The 16,086-nt window shown below is 41.9% G+C and overlaps 1 protein-coding gene across 1 annotated transcript in view; it reads right to left on the bottom strand.

The window, feature by feature from the left end:
* The window catches only part of pappaa (pregnancy-associated plasma protein A, pappalysin 1a), a 92,768-nt gene that overhangs the window by 50,596 nt on the left and 26,086 nt on the right, over nt 1-16,086 (bottom strand). Inside the window, exons 8-10 of the mRNA XM_069673515.1 lie at nt 8,660-8,788; nt 8,442-8,533; nt 4,986-5,182 (exon numbers count right to left, since the gene is read on the bottom strand). Coding sequence (XP_069529616.1) covers nt 4,986-5,182; nt 8,442-8,533; nt 8,660-8,788 — 418 coding nt within the window. The remainder of the gene's footprint in view (nt 1-4,985; nt 5,183-8,441; nt 8,534-8,659; nt 8,789-16,086) is intronic.

The raw sequence follows: 16,086 nt of genomic DNA, 5'->3' as shown, positions 1-16,086 counted from the left end.
GCAAAAATAGAATTACTTTTATTCCCATCCTGGAGGTAATGTTTTGGTGTGTCTGTCTGTTTGGACGCAGGTTATGATCAAAAAAATTTACAAGATTTTGATGAAACTTGGTGGAAAGGTTAAGCATTGACCAAGAATAAACCCTTCCAATTTTGTACCAATCTGACTCACAAACAAGCAATTAACAGCAGATCTGACCAGTGTATCCAGACAAGTGGTTGTGCTTGCACATTTGCATATCATAAACACTGGACTGGTCTGCGCTCTCAGAGACTTGACGGCCCTTCTACTTTGATTTAATTCAGAAACATAAACAAGACGTGGTACGGGTTGGGGAACGTGGTCTTGGTTAAAAGAAACCAACGTTGGCTTATGGTTGGAAACAGTATGTGAACAGCGGTCTACCATGTCAAAGTGCAACACTTTGCCCTATCCACCACTGTGTTGACTTTGTGGTCTCACGCTTTGTTCACCTTTGCTCCAAACTGACAAGAGTCATGATTACTGTGAAGGCTAGATGGCTTTGTCACTTTTTGACCGTGCTAAAATGACTGATTCTGTTGTCGTCTTGTCAATTGGGTTCGTCTTAGGGATACTGGTTCTGGTTCTATTCTCAGAGTCTAGAAATGAGGCAATATCGTATGGTAGAATGATGCTGATTCCTCTAGAGATTCAGCCAAGGAGCATCAAGGCAACTGCTGGCTTGTGGCGGCCCAACACCTTGCTAAGATCATTAATGTTGGTTCTCTTTGTACACCTCCTCTGCACTTGTAACCTATTTCTTGTCCTCAGTTTGTCTCCTTCTCTTTATGTGGATCTGTCTTCTCTGTACCAATGACCCCACACACACCAGCACATACACAAAACCACTAGAAGGACAATTATGGTACACATTGTGGAATGGATGCTCGTGGTTAACCAGACACTAAGTCCAGCAGAGAGCTTTACTGTCATTTTGGCTTTGTGCCGTGGTAATGACATTATCTCTGCGGTGTAGTTGGCTGAGATCAAAGGGCTACTCGGTATTTGCATACCAAGAAATGGCAGCATACCAAGAAGTGACGGCTCTCCCCAACTATCTCTATTATTGATCCTGTCAAGCATAAGAATCTTGCTACCCTCATGAAGTATCTTCAAATGAATTCACTGTAAGTTTAGGGTACAGGAAATGGCTGGAGGATAAAGAGAAAGTGAGTGTTGTAACCACATTGTAACCCAAGAGCCATTCCATCAGCAGCTTCGCTCCTTACAGGGTCAGCTCATTTATGCATGGTCACTCAATGCTCTCAAATGTTGATTCCTGAGGAAAACTATTATGTTGTAACAGGCATGCACTAATACCTCGGACGCCTTAAGTAGACAGAGAGAGATATCTCTGAGTATGAAGAGTCCCGTCACGATGACCGTTTCTACCCTGTAGACTGACCTGATTCGTGATTGTCACCCAAATGACAGTACTGCCCAACTTCTTCTGACAGCCGTGTTTGCCTTGTAGCAATAGGATATCGTATGACGATGACATAGACTCTGAGAGTGCTACACGGTGGTGCAGTGGTTATCGCTGTTGCCTCACGGCTATTTGGTTCCTAGCTCGAGTCCCGGCTCAAATAAAGGGGGCCTTTCTGTATGAAGTTTGCATGTTCTCCCCGTGCATGCCTGGGTTTCCTCCGGGAACTTCATCTTCCTCCCACAATCTAAATACATGCTTGTTAGGCTAATAGGTGACTCTGAATTGCCCATAGGTGTGAATGTTGCCTGTCTCTGTGTGTCAGCCGATGAGTCCAGGGTGTACCCCACCTCTCGCCCAATGACAGCTGGTAAAGCCTCCAGCCCCCACGCGACCCTGAACAGGATAAGCGGTATATATAATGGATGGATAGACTCTGAGAGCAGAGCCAAGTTGTTGGGGATACTTGCAACACAAGTGGTTATTTGCATATGTGGTCTTCGAGGCAAGACTTCCGTCCCCATCAGCTAGCTGTTGACAGTGACTGACATAAGAATGCAGTTGGAGTTGAGAGACAACATCTATGACTGGATTATTATCTGAATGTATCTGCCTTATGTCTCTTTATAGAGATGAAAAATATGCCGATTGTCATCAGATGAGGGTCGATGGGTTCTGGGCTTACATTATGGCCGATTGGTTCCGCCTGTTTTGTTCTCTACACTGACTCTTTCTGTACACATCCAAAGCCAACAATGCAAATGAAAACGACAACACGTCCAACACCAACAATCTTGCCCTTGCCTAGAGATTTTCCTTTAACATGCAGATATCTACTTACAAAGATCCTTGAATTGGCAATTCCATTTGCCCATCCAACCCATCCATCCAACACATTATGGATGAGTTAACATTTTCATCTTTTTCATGTTCTCTTAAAATCCCTAGAGAAATCTGCTGTCCTTAAAAAAACTGATCCATCCTTGCACATTTACCGTTGGTATGCAGACTAGATTTATTCTCAGTCATCATTGATCTGTTACCCACAGAAGGCATACTATTTCAAATAGCAATATCCAACAATGTTGCAACACAACAGAAGTCGAGTCAATGTCAGGGTGCTGTAAGTTCTCACCAGTGCTGAGATTTGACCCGTACAAACTGCAAATAGTTGACTCCATGATTTGAGGTCGTACTCATTTTCAGGTCAAATGTAAAGTGCACATGAGGTAACGTATTCAGAGCCATCTCCCTTGAAAACAGAAAATAAGCCCTGTACCCCAGCAGCAGCTACAATTTCTCTGTCCTCATCATTTTAATACTGATGACAGTTTCTCAAAGTTGCCAAGCAATTTACTGTCCCAACAGCTTTCTAACTCCCTGTCAAGGGCAATATTTGAATCTGAATCAGCATAGCCAGGGGGCTTTTGGCGGACTTGATTCCTCAGAAAAGTACATTAAATTCTCAAAAAGGATCATCGATCAACTGTATACCATCATGAGCTACTACACAGCTCTGAGGCTTGGACTGTTTCTCTTGGTTTTATCACATTTACATCCCTTTCCACCAAAAAATCTTCAAAGTCACCCAAGAAAATCAAACCACTTACATAAACAATCCCTGACAAACTGAGAAAACTAGAGTGAAGTGCTTTAGATACAGAACGCAATCCAGATGCCTGGAAAATGACTCGTCATTGGGCACTCTTTGGCAGATTCCTGTTTGGCATCAGGAGTGATTGTTGGCAAAAACAACAATTACAATGCCAGACGCCAGACATCACTTAAAGCCTGTTTTAAGTAGGTAACATCTTCAATAATGTTGTTTGGTTCTGATCAGCCACTGTGGTATTTTATATGTTGTTCTAAAGTGGCCACATCTAAACAGGTTCCATGAAAAAAGACAGGCCTGCTGCCTGTTCTCCATCTCCAGCACTAATCCACACAGGCTTCATCTGTGGCATGAGCCTCCAGGACAGTCGCCATAGCCACATGAATGCAATTGCACAATTGCGTTGCCTGAATGAGAATCTCAACTCAGTTACTCGCGGCCGGGATATGTTATCTTTGTTTTTCCGAGGGACCACCATAAGCAAACAAGTGTGCACGATTGTGTGTGTAAACGTTGTTGTTGTTGTGTGTGTGTGCTCAAACCTGCAAGGACACAGTGAAATCAAAGTACATATGGAGGTGAAAAGATGGCATTTGATGCCGCTACAGGGTATGTTTTCGGACAGGAAAGGTAAATGTATGATTATGGTAAATGATTAAATGATGTACTGATGCCAGTAAGAGGAATGGGTTTCATGTAACAGTGTACCGACAAGCCCTCTAACTTGTGATTTTCTGCACAGAAGAAAAGCTGTGTGAGAGCTCAAAGGAGTAACAAAGAGGCAGAGGGTGATAAGGATAAGACCATTGTGTTTCCTACACCCGTGTTTGCATATTTTCCACACCTGCAAAAGTGCACTTGTGTGTCCACGTAGAATATACAGTCAGTGGCCTTGTAACGAGGTGATCTCATCACAGAATTACCTTTTAAGAACAGTGTGTTCTGCACAGTATAAGTGCTTTTTGTGAACAATGTGTCCTCACAGCAGACATCCTTTCTGGTTCTATGAAGATGCTTCATCGGTGTCTAATTTCTCTCAGAGAGTGGACCATCTGCAGCGTTGTTGGTTGAGACGTTTCCCTTTTTTTTCGCTCAGTCTGAAGTGGTGCATTACAAAATTAAATGCATGAGTGTTCTCTGTTAGTCTCCTACCGTTGTTTGTGGAAATCCTGACCAAAATGTTCTTGAACAAGGCACCTGACCACAGCTGTTCAAGAATACCCAGTTCACTGGCCTTGTAAAATGGATCATCAGCAAAGGGAACAAGCTCTACAGCCAACATCCCACATTTCCAACATCACACACATGCCTCTAAAGAATAAGCACTGTCTGAGTAAAGGTATGGAGGCTTACAGTCTCCTTTAAAGGGTACAAAACAACTATGAATATTGATATCACTCTTAACATACGGCATGAAATTGAACATTTGGTTTTACCCTGAAAGCTATTAGGAAATAATGAATTAAAATAATGAACAGGGCTTTAAAAGAGATAGCGTACTCCAACAGCATGCTTTAGCTTTGACCACCCATATTAGGGAGAGGATTAAATGGGATTTAGCCTAATGGACTTCAATGTGTCTGAAGCTTGTGTGCACGTGAATGTATGCCTCGCCCTACTGTTTTGGGCAATCAGCCGCTTTTTGCATTGCAATAGCAACAAATCAATGCATCATTGGAATCAATCGCTCCTTCTATTGTCTTTAATAAGCATTACTTTAATGAAAGCAGCAGACGCTTTGGGACATACTATTAAATGTCCCAATCTCTGATATTACTTAGCTGGCAAACAAGCCAAATAAGTTGTTTTGTGAAGTGAGGCTTACTTCTCATCAATGTTTAATTGATTAATGGATTATAAGGCAATAGAACGAAATCATTGAAGAAATGACCCAACATCACAGATTCCATTCAAACTCTGCCTTACCTTCGTAACAGCAGGGTATCCAGCGGACACCTCACCAGAGCAGTAGGGCTTCTCCTCATGGGAAACTTCCACACTGGAGGCCCACTGGTCGAGGAAACCACTGGGGGTGTAGAGGCCACAGTCCCTAACGCCGGTCTCCCGCTCAAAGTCTTCGCACACACCGTCACCGTCGTAGTAGTAACACATGCTGGGCTCCTCTGCAGGTGAGGAGACAATAGGAGAAAAATCCAATGAATCATCTGCTTTTAATCTGTACAGCACGAATGATGTTTTTAGTAAAGTGAGGATTGAGTATCACTCGTTTAGAGTCTACAAATCCCTGGTGACCACCATTCAAGTAAGTATTTACACTCTTATTCATACACAACCCTTTACAGCCCCTGGATCCCTGGGTGTCCATTTCTAACCGTCTCTATTTTATTTTCAAAGGTAAAAAGGCAGAGGACCCAATAAAGAAGCAGTAGAAGGGTAGTGGATGAAAGGTGTGTGGAAAAGGAGGATACATTCAGGAGTGTGAAGATCTACAAACAGAGATGAGAAAAGAAAGAAACCAAAAGAAAGAATGAAAAGGAGACAGCGATAAAATGAGCGTGAGAGAGACAAACACAGAGAGAACAGAGCGTAAGGGGGGGAACCAGACAAAGTCAAGAGGTAAAGAAAGATACAGCCGTAATTTTTACAGACGTCCCACCCGGAGTTAAGGTCTGGAACTGGAAGCTTATGGACTGGAGGAGAGGTGGAGCAGAGCAGGGAGGTTGCCTGGGCCTCATTGCTCTCAGCTCTCAGCTAAAGCAGTGTCAGCCGGTGGGGTTCCAGTTAGGGGGAAAGGCGGCATTCTGTGCCAAGTTGGCCGGGGCCTCCTCCTCGAAATTCCAGCCCCTCTCCAGCACGGCCAAAAAACTCAAGTCAGTTCTGTGCTCTGGCAACGGTGAAACGAGGGGCTACTGAGGGGGCATACGGAATACGCTCCCGCCACTCACTCAGCGGGAACAGAGGCGAGGAAGAAGGCAAGGAGCGGGACTGAGAGGAAGAGGAGGAAGCTCAAACGGTGGCTTGTGAAAGCTGCAGAAGTAATAGGGAGAGTGTGAGCTAAAGAGAGACGAGGGTGGAAAAGGAGGAAGAGTATTGGACGGGGATAGAATAAACAGATAGTGGAAAAAGTGGGAAAGGTGATTGAGTGCAAGAGCAAAAAAAGAAGAGAGACGTACAGTTGCAGAAAGAAAAAGGGTGATGACATGAACAAAGATGGATAGAGACGGAGGAACCAAAGAAATATAGCCTTTACAAAATCTGTTTGCGTTTCCTTTTAGAGATGTCCCAATACCATTTTTCATCCTGATACTGATCCCAATATCGAAACTTAAGCACTAGCTGATTCCGAGTACACCTCCAATACTAGTGTGATTGACACTAAACACTGAAAGCTCAAAATGTTATTGTTTGTTATCGTCACACAATAATTTACCTGAAACCAGTACATTTTTTTAGGCAAATTGGTTATGGTTTTTGGATTGGGAATTGACTGGCATACTCGCCAATAGCCGATACACGACAACTGATACCCAATACCTTATACCCGATACACAATACCTGACACCTAATACCTGATACCCAATATCTTATACCCGATACCCAATACCTGATACGCAATAAATGATACACAATACACAATACACAATACCCAATACCTTATACCCGATACCCAATACCTGACACCTAATAGCTGATACCTGATACCTGATACCTGATACCCAATACCCAATACCTTATAGCCGATACGCAATACATGATACACGATACATGATACCCGATACCTGATACACTATACCCAAATCCTTATACCCGAAACACAATACCTGATACCCAATACCTTATACCCGATACACAATACCTGATACCTGATACACGATACACAATACACGCACAATACCCGATACCGCATTTTGGGCAGTATTGGTCGCTAATACTGAAACTGGTAAGTCTACAGACTGGAAGTCTTTTTCCTTTATGTTTTATTTGTTCCCCATTCAGACAAAGCCACTTGGACTGTAACACCAAGTGAGGTTGTGTGCAAATAACTTGTCGATTCCGTCAATTCCAGATACAGTTCGGCTCAATCGTGTGAACAGCCTATTAAAGCTCATCCAGACTGGAGCACCCTGGCCCTGTTGCATACTTAGTGTCAATTCTCCCTCCGACTCTCTCTTTCACTATCCAACACACAGACAGGCAGGCACTCACTCACACATGCCGACAGATGGACAGACGGTCCCATCATTATAGTGTCAGATTTCTTCGCAAAACTACAACTATGTCAGACATTGTCGGACAAACATGCACACACACATTTACACACACCCCTGAGCACTGCAGTTGGTGGAAAAACAGCACAGCCGACGCAGTCCAGCAATCTGACAGGGATTAAGTGGCCACTTCACAGAGGCTCACACATGTGTGTGCATGCATGCATGGACTGTACATGCACAATCACACGCACGCACATCACAACAGGGGGGCGAAATGATCGTCTGACAGCAGGGGAACCGAAGAGGAAACCATCCATCTATTCATAAAAAAAACAACGTAGGAGATGCCAGTCACTCAACTGTGTAAAGTGACTCACTCTTTTAAAAAATAATGATTTCCAGATTTGTATTTTAAACAGGAGGTTGAAGTGATTATGATAAGTAATGGTATTTTTTATTCTCCTGAGGAAGGCATCGAGTGTTTGGAGAAAAGACGTCCAGATGTCAAATGTGTTCATTCACAAAAATACCATGTGGGTTTCTTCAAATCCAGTAACATCATGGCACAAAAACACTGTAGTATTACAATACTGTATTGTTGTAGCTTGATAAATGTTAAAACATGTACATGTAAAATGTCACTTTTAGCCAGTGAAATGTGTTTAGAAGCTTAAAAGTTACACAATGGAATTTAAATTGGGCTTGACACAGTATGTAAGTTTCTTTTCACAAAAAATCTGCCAAAATAAAACACGACTAAATGCGTCTATTCTACTGTCTAGTCTACTCTTTCCACACTGTTAGTTCTTGAGCAATAAAGTAGTGTTGTCAGAATAACCTAAACCGAGATGCAGTCATGACCACAGTGTGTCTAGACCGAGTCAAGAGTCTTTGAGGGATTGAGACTAAGACAAGACCGGTGCAAGTCTTACACTACATGACATAATCAATTAAACAGTAGGAACTCCTCTTATTGATCTGAAAGATTTCACAAAATCGAAATGAGTCAAGTTATTTGTTGCATTTGAAGCAGGGCGTTTGCATCCGATCACAGTTAAGACGATGCACATGTAATTTAGTCTCTAGACCAAGAGACCAAGACAGGTGTTCAGTCCTTCAACACTACCATGAAGGTAAACTAACTACTTAATATCACTAAGAGAAATAAACCAGTGACAGCAAGTATTCCTTTGACGTTCATAAGACTTACCAATACAGTTAAAGAAGGGCTCTTTCTTGCACTGACTGGAGCAGCCGTCCCCATTCATAGAGTTCATATCATCGCACTCCTCTCCTTTGGAACTGAAATTGTAGGAAGCATTACTCAGAAAATGTCAACACACATGCTGAATATATATTTCATTGCAAATCTATACGCATGTCTTTCAGTAAATATATTTTGACCATGTGAGTGTGGGCGCCTGTTACCTCTGGATGCGTCCGTCCCCGCAGTAGGGCGCCCCGACTTCATGCACCAAAGGTGGGGAGGGCTCGCTCTCACTGCGGCTGGAGATGGTTTGGACCCTGTAGGTGTACACAACATGTGGCACCACATCCCTGCACAGAGAGAGGAAAAAATCAAACTAAGTCCATATATTTCAGGGTAATGTGAAGCCTTGACGACATGTTGGACGAAACAAAGACATGACCTGCAAGGTGTAGAACGGGTCACTGGGGCTACTGCTCTGTTTGCTAATGAGGAAAATTTAGCAATTCAATTACCCAAAACCAACGTTTCTCCCAGCACAAACTTCCACACATGTACCTACGCAGTCACCTGCTGATATGGTTACAGTTACCCGCTTTGTTTGCTTATCATAGCGATTCAAGAAACCATCACGATGAATGTACGGTGGCCGAGAAGGGCAAAGGCACTGCAAAGGCCAGATTGATTTTCATTAGGGGTGTATCCAGTCATTACAACGGAGGTGCTCCAGGCCTGTAGGGGGCGCTAGATTTTAGTGGAATGTATGTTAAGGAGAAAATAATCTACAAAGAAGATTTTGGACACGTGGGGGGTGGGGTGGGCACAGCAAGACCGAGACGAACACCTAGCTACTTTTATGTTATCGTTACTCCTTGTCGTCAAACTCTACCAACGTTTCCTGTTGACTCATTGATTGTTTTGGGGCCGTGTTGGCCCTTTTCGGCCGCCGTATAAATACACAATGGACAGGAGAAATATTGGGGGACTACTCACTTTGCCGGTGCAAGTCGCCATGATGGTTTCCTGAGTCACCATGATAAGGAAGTCTGAAATAAAAGTCTGAAAGGAAAAAAAAAACATAAATGAGAAAACCAAAACCATAAACAAAAAAGAAAAAAATCAAAGCTGTAAATGAGGAACCAAAACCATAAGCAAAGCAACAAAACAAAAGTCGAGGAAAGAAAACTGTAAGTGAGGGTGCTCACGTGACTTTAGTTGTCCTGTTTTTATTTCTTAATGCTAACCTTTTCTCTGTGATCTGTTGTTTGCCTTTACATGATACTTGTATTACATCATCCTGTGGGTGTCTGGGCCTTTTACACACATCAGGGGTCTATTCAGACTCATCACAAGCTCTAAACAGGAGACATGGAGCTGGGGACAGTAGCCTATTTAATGATTCCAGACAGTAATAGAAAGCATGTAAAGGCAAACAATTTTTTTTTCGTTGTCTGTTTTCTTTACTGACTACTATAAATAGAAGAATAAAAACAGGACAACTGATGTCCACATCAGCACTCTCATGTATTGTTTACAGTTTTCTTTCCGTTTTTTGCTTATTTTTTCCCCTTTTGCTTACAGTCTTGGTTTCTCATTTCTCGTTTTGATCTGTCGCTTATGGTCATGGTTTCTCCTTTATGGTTTTTCTTTTTGGCTTTCAGAGTTTTTGACCCTACATTGTGTGTGTGTGACTGTGCGTGTTTAATCAAGACAGAAGACCATTGTTCTGATGGATTAAGACATGCAGTTACGCCAGTGGTTCCCAAACATTTTTCAAAAATGTACCCCCTTTGAAATATTGTTTTTTTAGCCAATTACCCATAAAAAGAGCCTTTAAAAAAGCTACACCACTTAGCTAAGAATATAGTGTCCTATAAACTCAACAGCAACCATGTAACTGAAAAACACTATGAGCTGTGTTCATGCAATGCTAATTTCTTGGGAGGATTTTAAACTAGCTCTAAAATGTATCAGTCCTTACACTGACAGTCGTTTGTAGGCTGTGTTTTGCTTTCATGTTCATTTATTTCCCAACAGTTTGAGCTGTATTGCTTCTGTGTTTTAACCATGAATCTTTTGTCCGTCATTCAATACAGGAACTGGCCTGACACAAACCTAAACCACGCACAGTGATGGCATTTGTGTGAACAGTTGACGGTTAACATTGTTTTCATATATTAACATGGTTTATCAAACTTGTCTTTATATGTTGTATTTGACTTATTTAGGTGTAATTATTTCAGGAATTATGCAATGAAATATACTTTTTAAAAAAACCTTTTTAAAATGTGAAGTACCCCCTGCAGTTCCCCATAGTTCCCCTAGGTGTACCAATAATTTGAGAACCAATACTTTACATATATGTCCTGTTTATGTGAATCTAATATTATATATGTTTACCAGCCCAATTTCCATTTATTGTCATGAAAGTGTAGTTGCATGTTTGTTTTGTTTTAATGTGTTAGAATAACGACTATGCTAGAGTACAAAGTTGCCACCAGTTGGCTCCTTCTTAAATCATGTTTAACTATTTATAACAGAAATGTATTTTTTAGGACTTAATATGTATGTATTTTAAATTAGGTTAAGAAAATGATTTTATAATTTGAAACAATGTGGAATTAATCAATATCAACAATAAAGAGTATACGGTTTAAAAGTTCCAAACATCTCTGGAGGTTACGTTATGTACACTATATGTTATTCAGTGCATCAGGGGATAGGAATGCACAATTGTTGTGTATAATCATGTCTCGTATTGGTAAAGTAGATGGAATGAATTAGGTATATGGGCAGGGTACGTCTGTAAATGGGGGTAAATAGGACCGATAAGTTAACCATAGATCATTTCATGTGGACCATCAAGTACAGTAGACCTAATTTTGGAATGCCCTCTGCAATGATGTAAATACAGTGACAAGCATGCAGGGCATATTGTCTGACTGAACCACGAGTTGCTTGCATGGCAGCTCTGTTTCCATCAGTGTGTGTGTGTGTGTGTGTGTGTGTGTGTTCCACATAACAAAGACAGCAGTGGTTATTTTCTTCATGACAGTTCTGACTATGATCCACTGCTTTTGTTTTCTCTCCTCATCCTCATTTCTCAATGTCTCCCGTGTTTGTCCATCACATTCCAGCAGATGAAAGTAGACCAAGTTGAAGTTAGCTTGGCTGTCCAAATATAAAAACCAATGGACCTAAAGATCAAGTAATAAAATAAATTTCCCCACAGCGAAATCTGTGCCTAGGATGAGAAATTTATGTTGGCTTCATTATTATCAACACAGAATGTTTGACCTGACAGACTGTCTTTTATACTACAGTGTGTCCTGTTCTGCGATGTTGGCTCATGCTGGTGGAACTCCAGGATACACTCAAACATGCCCCCTCTAATTGAATTAGTTTAGCCCCTGGAAAAGTCAAGCTGTGGGAGACTTTATCTTTGAGCAGAGCAAACACACAGAATGGACGGAAAGAAAAGAGAAACAGATATTGCTTTTCAGCAAGGCAGCACATGAGGTTCGTTTTTGTGTGTATGGAGAGATTCTGGCTGTCACACCAAAGGTATCATAGGTAATCTATATAAACCAATATCTGCATATGAATGCAGTTGTAGAATTGTCCAGAGACTTTTCAGCAGGCTTTGGTTGTATACAGGAAAACTGTCAGTGTTGATAGCGTTCAAGAGGCCGAACGCATCGGCCATAATGCAATCCCAGAACCCATCGGCAATCGACTGAAGGCAATTGATCTTAGCCCAATTTCATTAAACTCTTCAAACAGATATCTGCATCTACGTGGGGCTAACAATCCGGTCATTGATGTCGTCTCTCCTCTCCGACTCAATTCTCAGAACCCACAGAACATGAATTCTTGACCCTAGTGTCATCAATCACAGGGGTTATATCGTCCTGAGACTATAGCCAATGAGTTCCAAGATCCGTGCACCCTGGGTAATCCAAAGCAAAGAGAAGTAATTGGACTGCTTGATAAGGCCATACCGAGAGACTTGTAAGGCAAGAAGAGAGAGACAATTGACAAGTTTCAGAAGGTAAACAGAAAGGAGAACAGGAAAATATGATGGAAAAGTGACGAGTAAATGGTGTCTTGAGAGAAGGTCTAGAGAAGTGAAATATACATGGCAGGTGGCTTCTTTGGAAAATATGATGAGGTAGCAATCATCCATTCCTCATTTTGCCAAGGTTTATTCCATCAATCTCCCACAGGTAGTCAGAATCAAGATGTTCTCTCAACAGCCCTGAACCAGCGTATGTACAGCAACTTAAGAAGTAGTCGGTTTGTTGGAGATTTGAAGACCAAAGACACCATGGAAATTTCAGGATTCTTGACGTGTCTTGTAGTCCTTGGAATAATGGCAGTCGTCTTCCAGCAGCAGAGTTTGAGGTGGAGTGGTGCTGCTGTACTTCCATAAAACAAGTCTTGGGGACAAAGTGGAGGTTGATGACTGATCGCGCAACCACATTCTGTTTGCGACCAAAGTCAACATCGATTTTCTTTTGCAAGTCGAACTAGGCAAGGAATTGCAAACACGTCAGCAGAAAACGCTTTCTGAACAAGACCAAGCAACACCGTCAACCGTCCTTATTTGTTTTCCCAGATTACGTTTGGACCCAGATGCCACTGGGTCATTAATCACTACCTGCATGGGCCACATGGGTCGATCAAAGCTCTGGACTCTTCTGACCCATCGCACTGTGGCCAATTGCACTGTGGCCTTTGGTGTTTTGGCAGCATTACGAGACTGTGAGTATATTGTCGTGACAATGTGAAAAACCTGATGCAGACTTGTGATGGTCAATTTCCATAACAAAAGACCCAGTCAGAGACCAAACACAAAGCTAGCCACTGCCCCAGCAAAGCTATCAAATGACAATGAGAAGAGTATGGAAGACCTTATTCCTTCTTATTGAATATAAAAGATCAAGAAAAACCTTAACTAGTGTAGGCAAGTTTCATCTTTAGACGGGAATATTGTATTTTTGTTTGCGACAGAGTTTTATAACTCATAACACTGTAAAAGGAAGTATTTCTAAACAGATTGTTCAGATGTATACAGATCCGAGGACGTAACCATGATGTACTCCGCCAGTTGTGTTTCTACATCCTGTGCTGGATCAAAAGGTAAAGTATGCTATGCTGGGTGCAATTTTTATTTCTAAAAGCTGAATCATACTGATCTTCATAGCGTTCCAACAACTGCTTAAGGATGGCTTTCACCCTGTTTGCAATTAGTAATGACTAAGCTAGTAAAGCTAGTAAAGCCAAGCTGAGGTAAAGGCAGGAAGATATTGAATTAAATACCTGATGCAGATGTATCTGTGTGGTTAAGTTAATATGGTTGACGTCTTGTTTCTGCGTTATAATGCAATTTTTTGTTTTTGTCAGTGTCGTCACTTTAAGAATAATAGGAAGTCAGTTACAGGTAGTCATGTCATGTGACCATTAATCAGGAAGTAGTAGTGGCTGAGAGCTGTTTTTATTGCATCCGAGTTAATTCATTGACATCTGCATAAACATGTCATGGCTCTGGCAGAATCGTGGGTATGTATCGATTGTTTAACCTTTATCTTCATTGACAGATCAATATTTTTCGGGTGGAGAGTGTCAAAGCAAAACTTTAACTACTAAAAATATGTATTTTTTAAATTCTGTTGTTATCGGAGGGATACACGGTATCGGCCGATATTTATATAGTAGGTCACAGAATCGTAGAAGGAACAAAAGGTATCAGAACATCCTTTATATCCAGGCATGACTTCTGGCTGCATTCAAGACTTCATTTTACTACGCTCTTATCTCTAACTGATTGAGTATTATATGATGTGTAAGTCATACTACAAAAGGTCACAGATGAGGTGTCACGTGATAAGATTCCATCCTTGTTGCTTCTTTGTACATAGAGACATTCCTCTGAAGACCCCTGTAGGAAACGAGGTTTTATCTTGGCTCACGCTCAAAGTCAGGAACTGTAATATGCCTTTCAAAGATGTTTTGATAGCACCAGGTGATTACACACGGAAGCATGTGCTAATGTACGTGCCTGCCACTGAGAGCAAGAACAGCGTCGGTGTGTGTCTGTGATCATCCGCGTGTGTTCCTGCCTTCACTTATGTGCGTACTGGACTTATGTGTGAGCATGCATATGGATGTGTTTCCACTCTGTAGCTGTTTGTTGCTCTTGGCTGAGAGATCCCAGATGAGAAAAGCAGATAAATTTAAGGAAGTTGAGAAAATATCGTGAATTGAGCTTGCAAGAACAACAAACAGGGCAATACTGCCTTTGTCAGTGTGGCAGCTGACATTCATTTGAGGTTTCACTGCAGTTTTACACAGATAAACAAACTGATGATACAATGGTAAATATGCTTTATAAGAAGGAGTCTATGGTGCTGTAGTCAGCAGCTTGCTTCTGCATTAACAGCCACATCTTTGCGACATGGATAGACCATCAATAAAACTAAACTTAAGATAGAACGCCAATACCAAAGTCCTCCCTAAACCTTCACTACTTACCTGAATTACAGCTTGCAAACACACAAATAAAACACAACAAAGGTGAAGCTTGTTTTTAATATAGCATTAGACTGCTGATAAGTCTAACATGCGCACTAACAAACCTGCCAACCCACATCTAGTAGTAGCAGTCTAGTATATCAGATTCATTCCTATATAATGTATCTGTTTCTTATCCCAGAAAACAGAAGGCTGGGGAAGCTCTGTTGAGTGCACCAGACATCCAGAGACTCCCCACGAGGTCTTCTCTGTTCACTCTGTCTGCAACTCTTGAATATGGTTCATATTAGGAGGATTACGCAAGGCTCATTTCTGAATGTCCAACTTCCTTTGAGGGCGGGGGTGGCGGGATGTTAAGAAGTAAAATCAATGAGTGATGAGAGGGAATTTGAATTTATGGGGCAATAAAAAGTGTTGCATATACAACAATAACAATCAACAAAAACAACAATGCAGCGCTAGAAGAGGGTGTAAAGGCAGTCAATATGTGGACAATGTGCACTCGTATCGGAAGGGTACTTGGTAGCAGCCAATACTCAACTCTAAAAAGTTAAAGCAGAACATCTCCGACACAAAGCTACCTTAAACAATTAGCTACTATTTGTTAGCGCAAAAAAACATAACAAAAGCAGACCTTGCATCTACTTTTCAAGAAGAGACATAAGGACTGTGCTGAAGCAACAGCAGACTTGACTTGTCAGCAGAGGAGTTAAGGATTGAATGGGGGGGGATATAATTGGGAAGAGTTGTTGTGCAGGACCAGGGAAGAGTCCGATTACAGAGGGGTGTGGGCCCCTCTCTCTCTTTTGGCCGGGAGGTGTCTTCACATCAGCTCTGTGATAGGCTTTGACTGAATGAAAGCTCTGAGACCCACATCAGGAAGAGGATTAGCCCATGGGCCGGGGTGCCTCAGAGGAATGGGGTCAAACTAACCCAATCCTTCTACCCTCTCTCTTCATACTTTCTCGACCCCCTAATGTTCTCTTCCATCACCTATTGGCCCCCTTGAGCCTTGCAATGATTTACCCCCAACTGGTCCAACCTTCCACCCCTGCGTCTCCTCTTCACTTCACCCTTCTTCTTACTCCCCGGCATAATTTACTCTGTCACTCTG

This window comes from Semicossyphus pulcher, unplaced genomic scaffold, assembly GCF_022749685.1.
Source record: "Semicossyphus pulcher isolate SPU_LCO1_2020_fin unplaced genomic scaffold, fSemPul1.0.p SCAF_22, whole genome shotgun sequence".
NCBI classification, from domain to species: Eukaryota; Metazoa; Chordata; class Actinopteri; order Labriformes; family Labridae; genus Semicossyphus; species Semicossyphus pulcher.
This window is presented reverse-complemented; position numbering and strand designations above follow the sequence as displayed.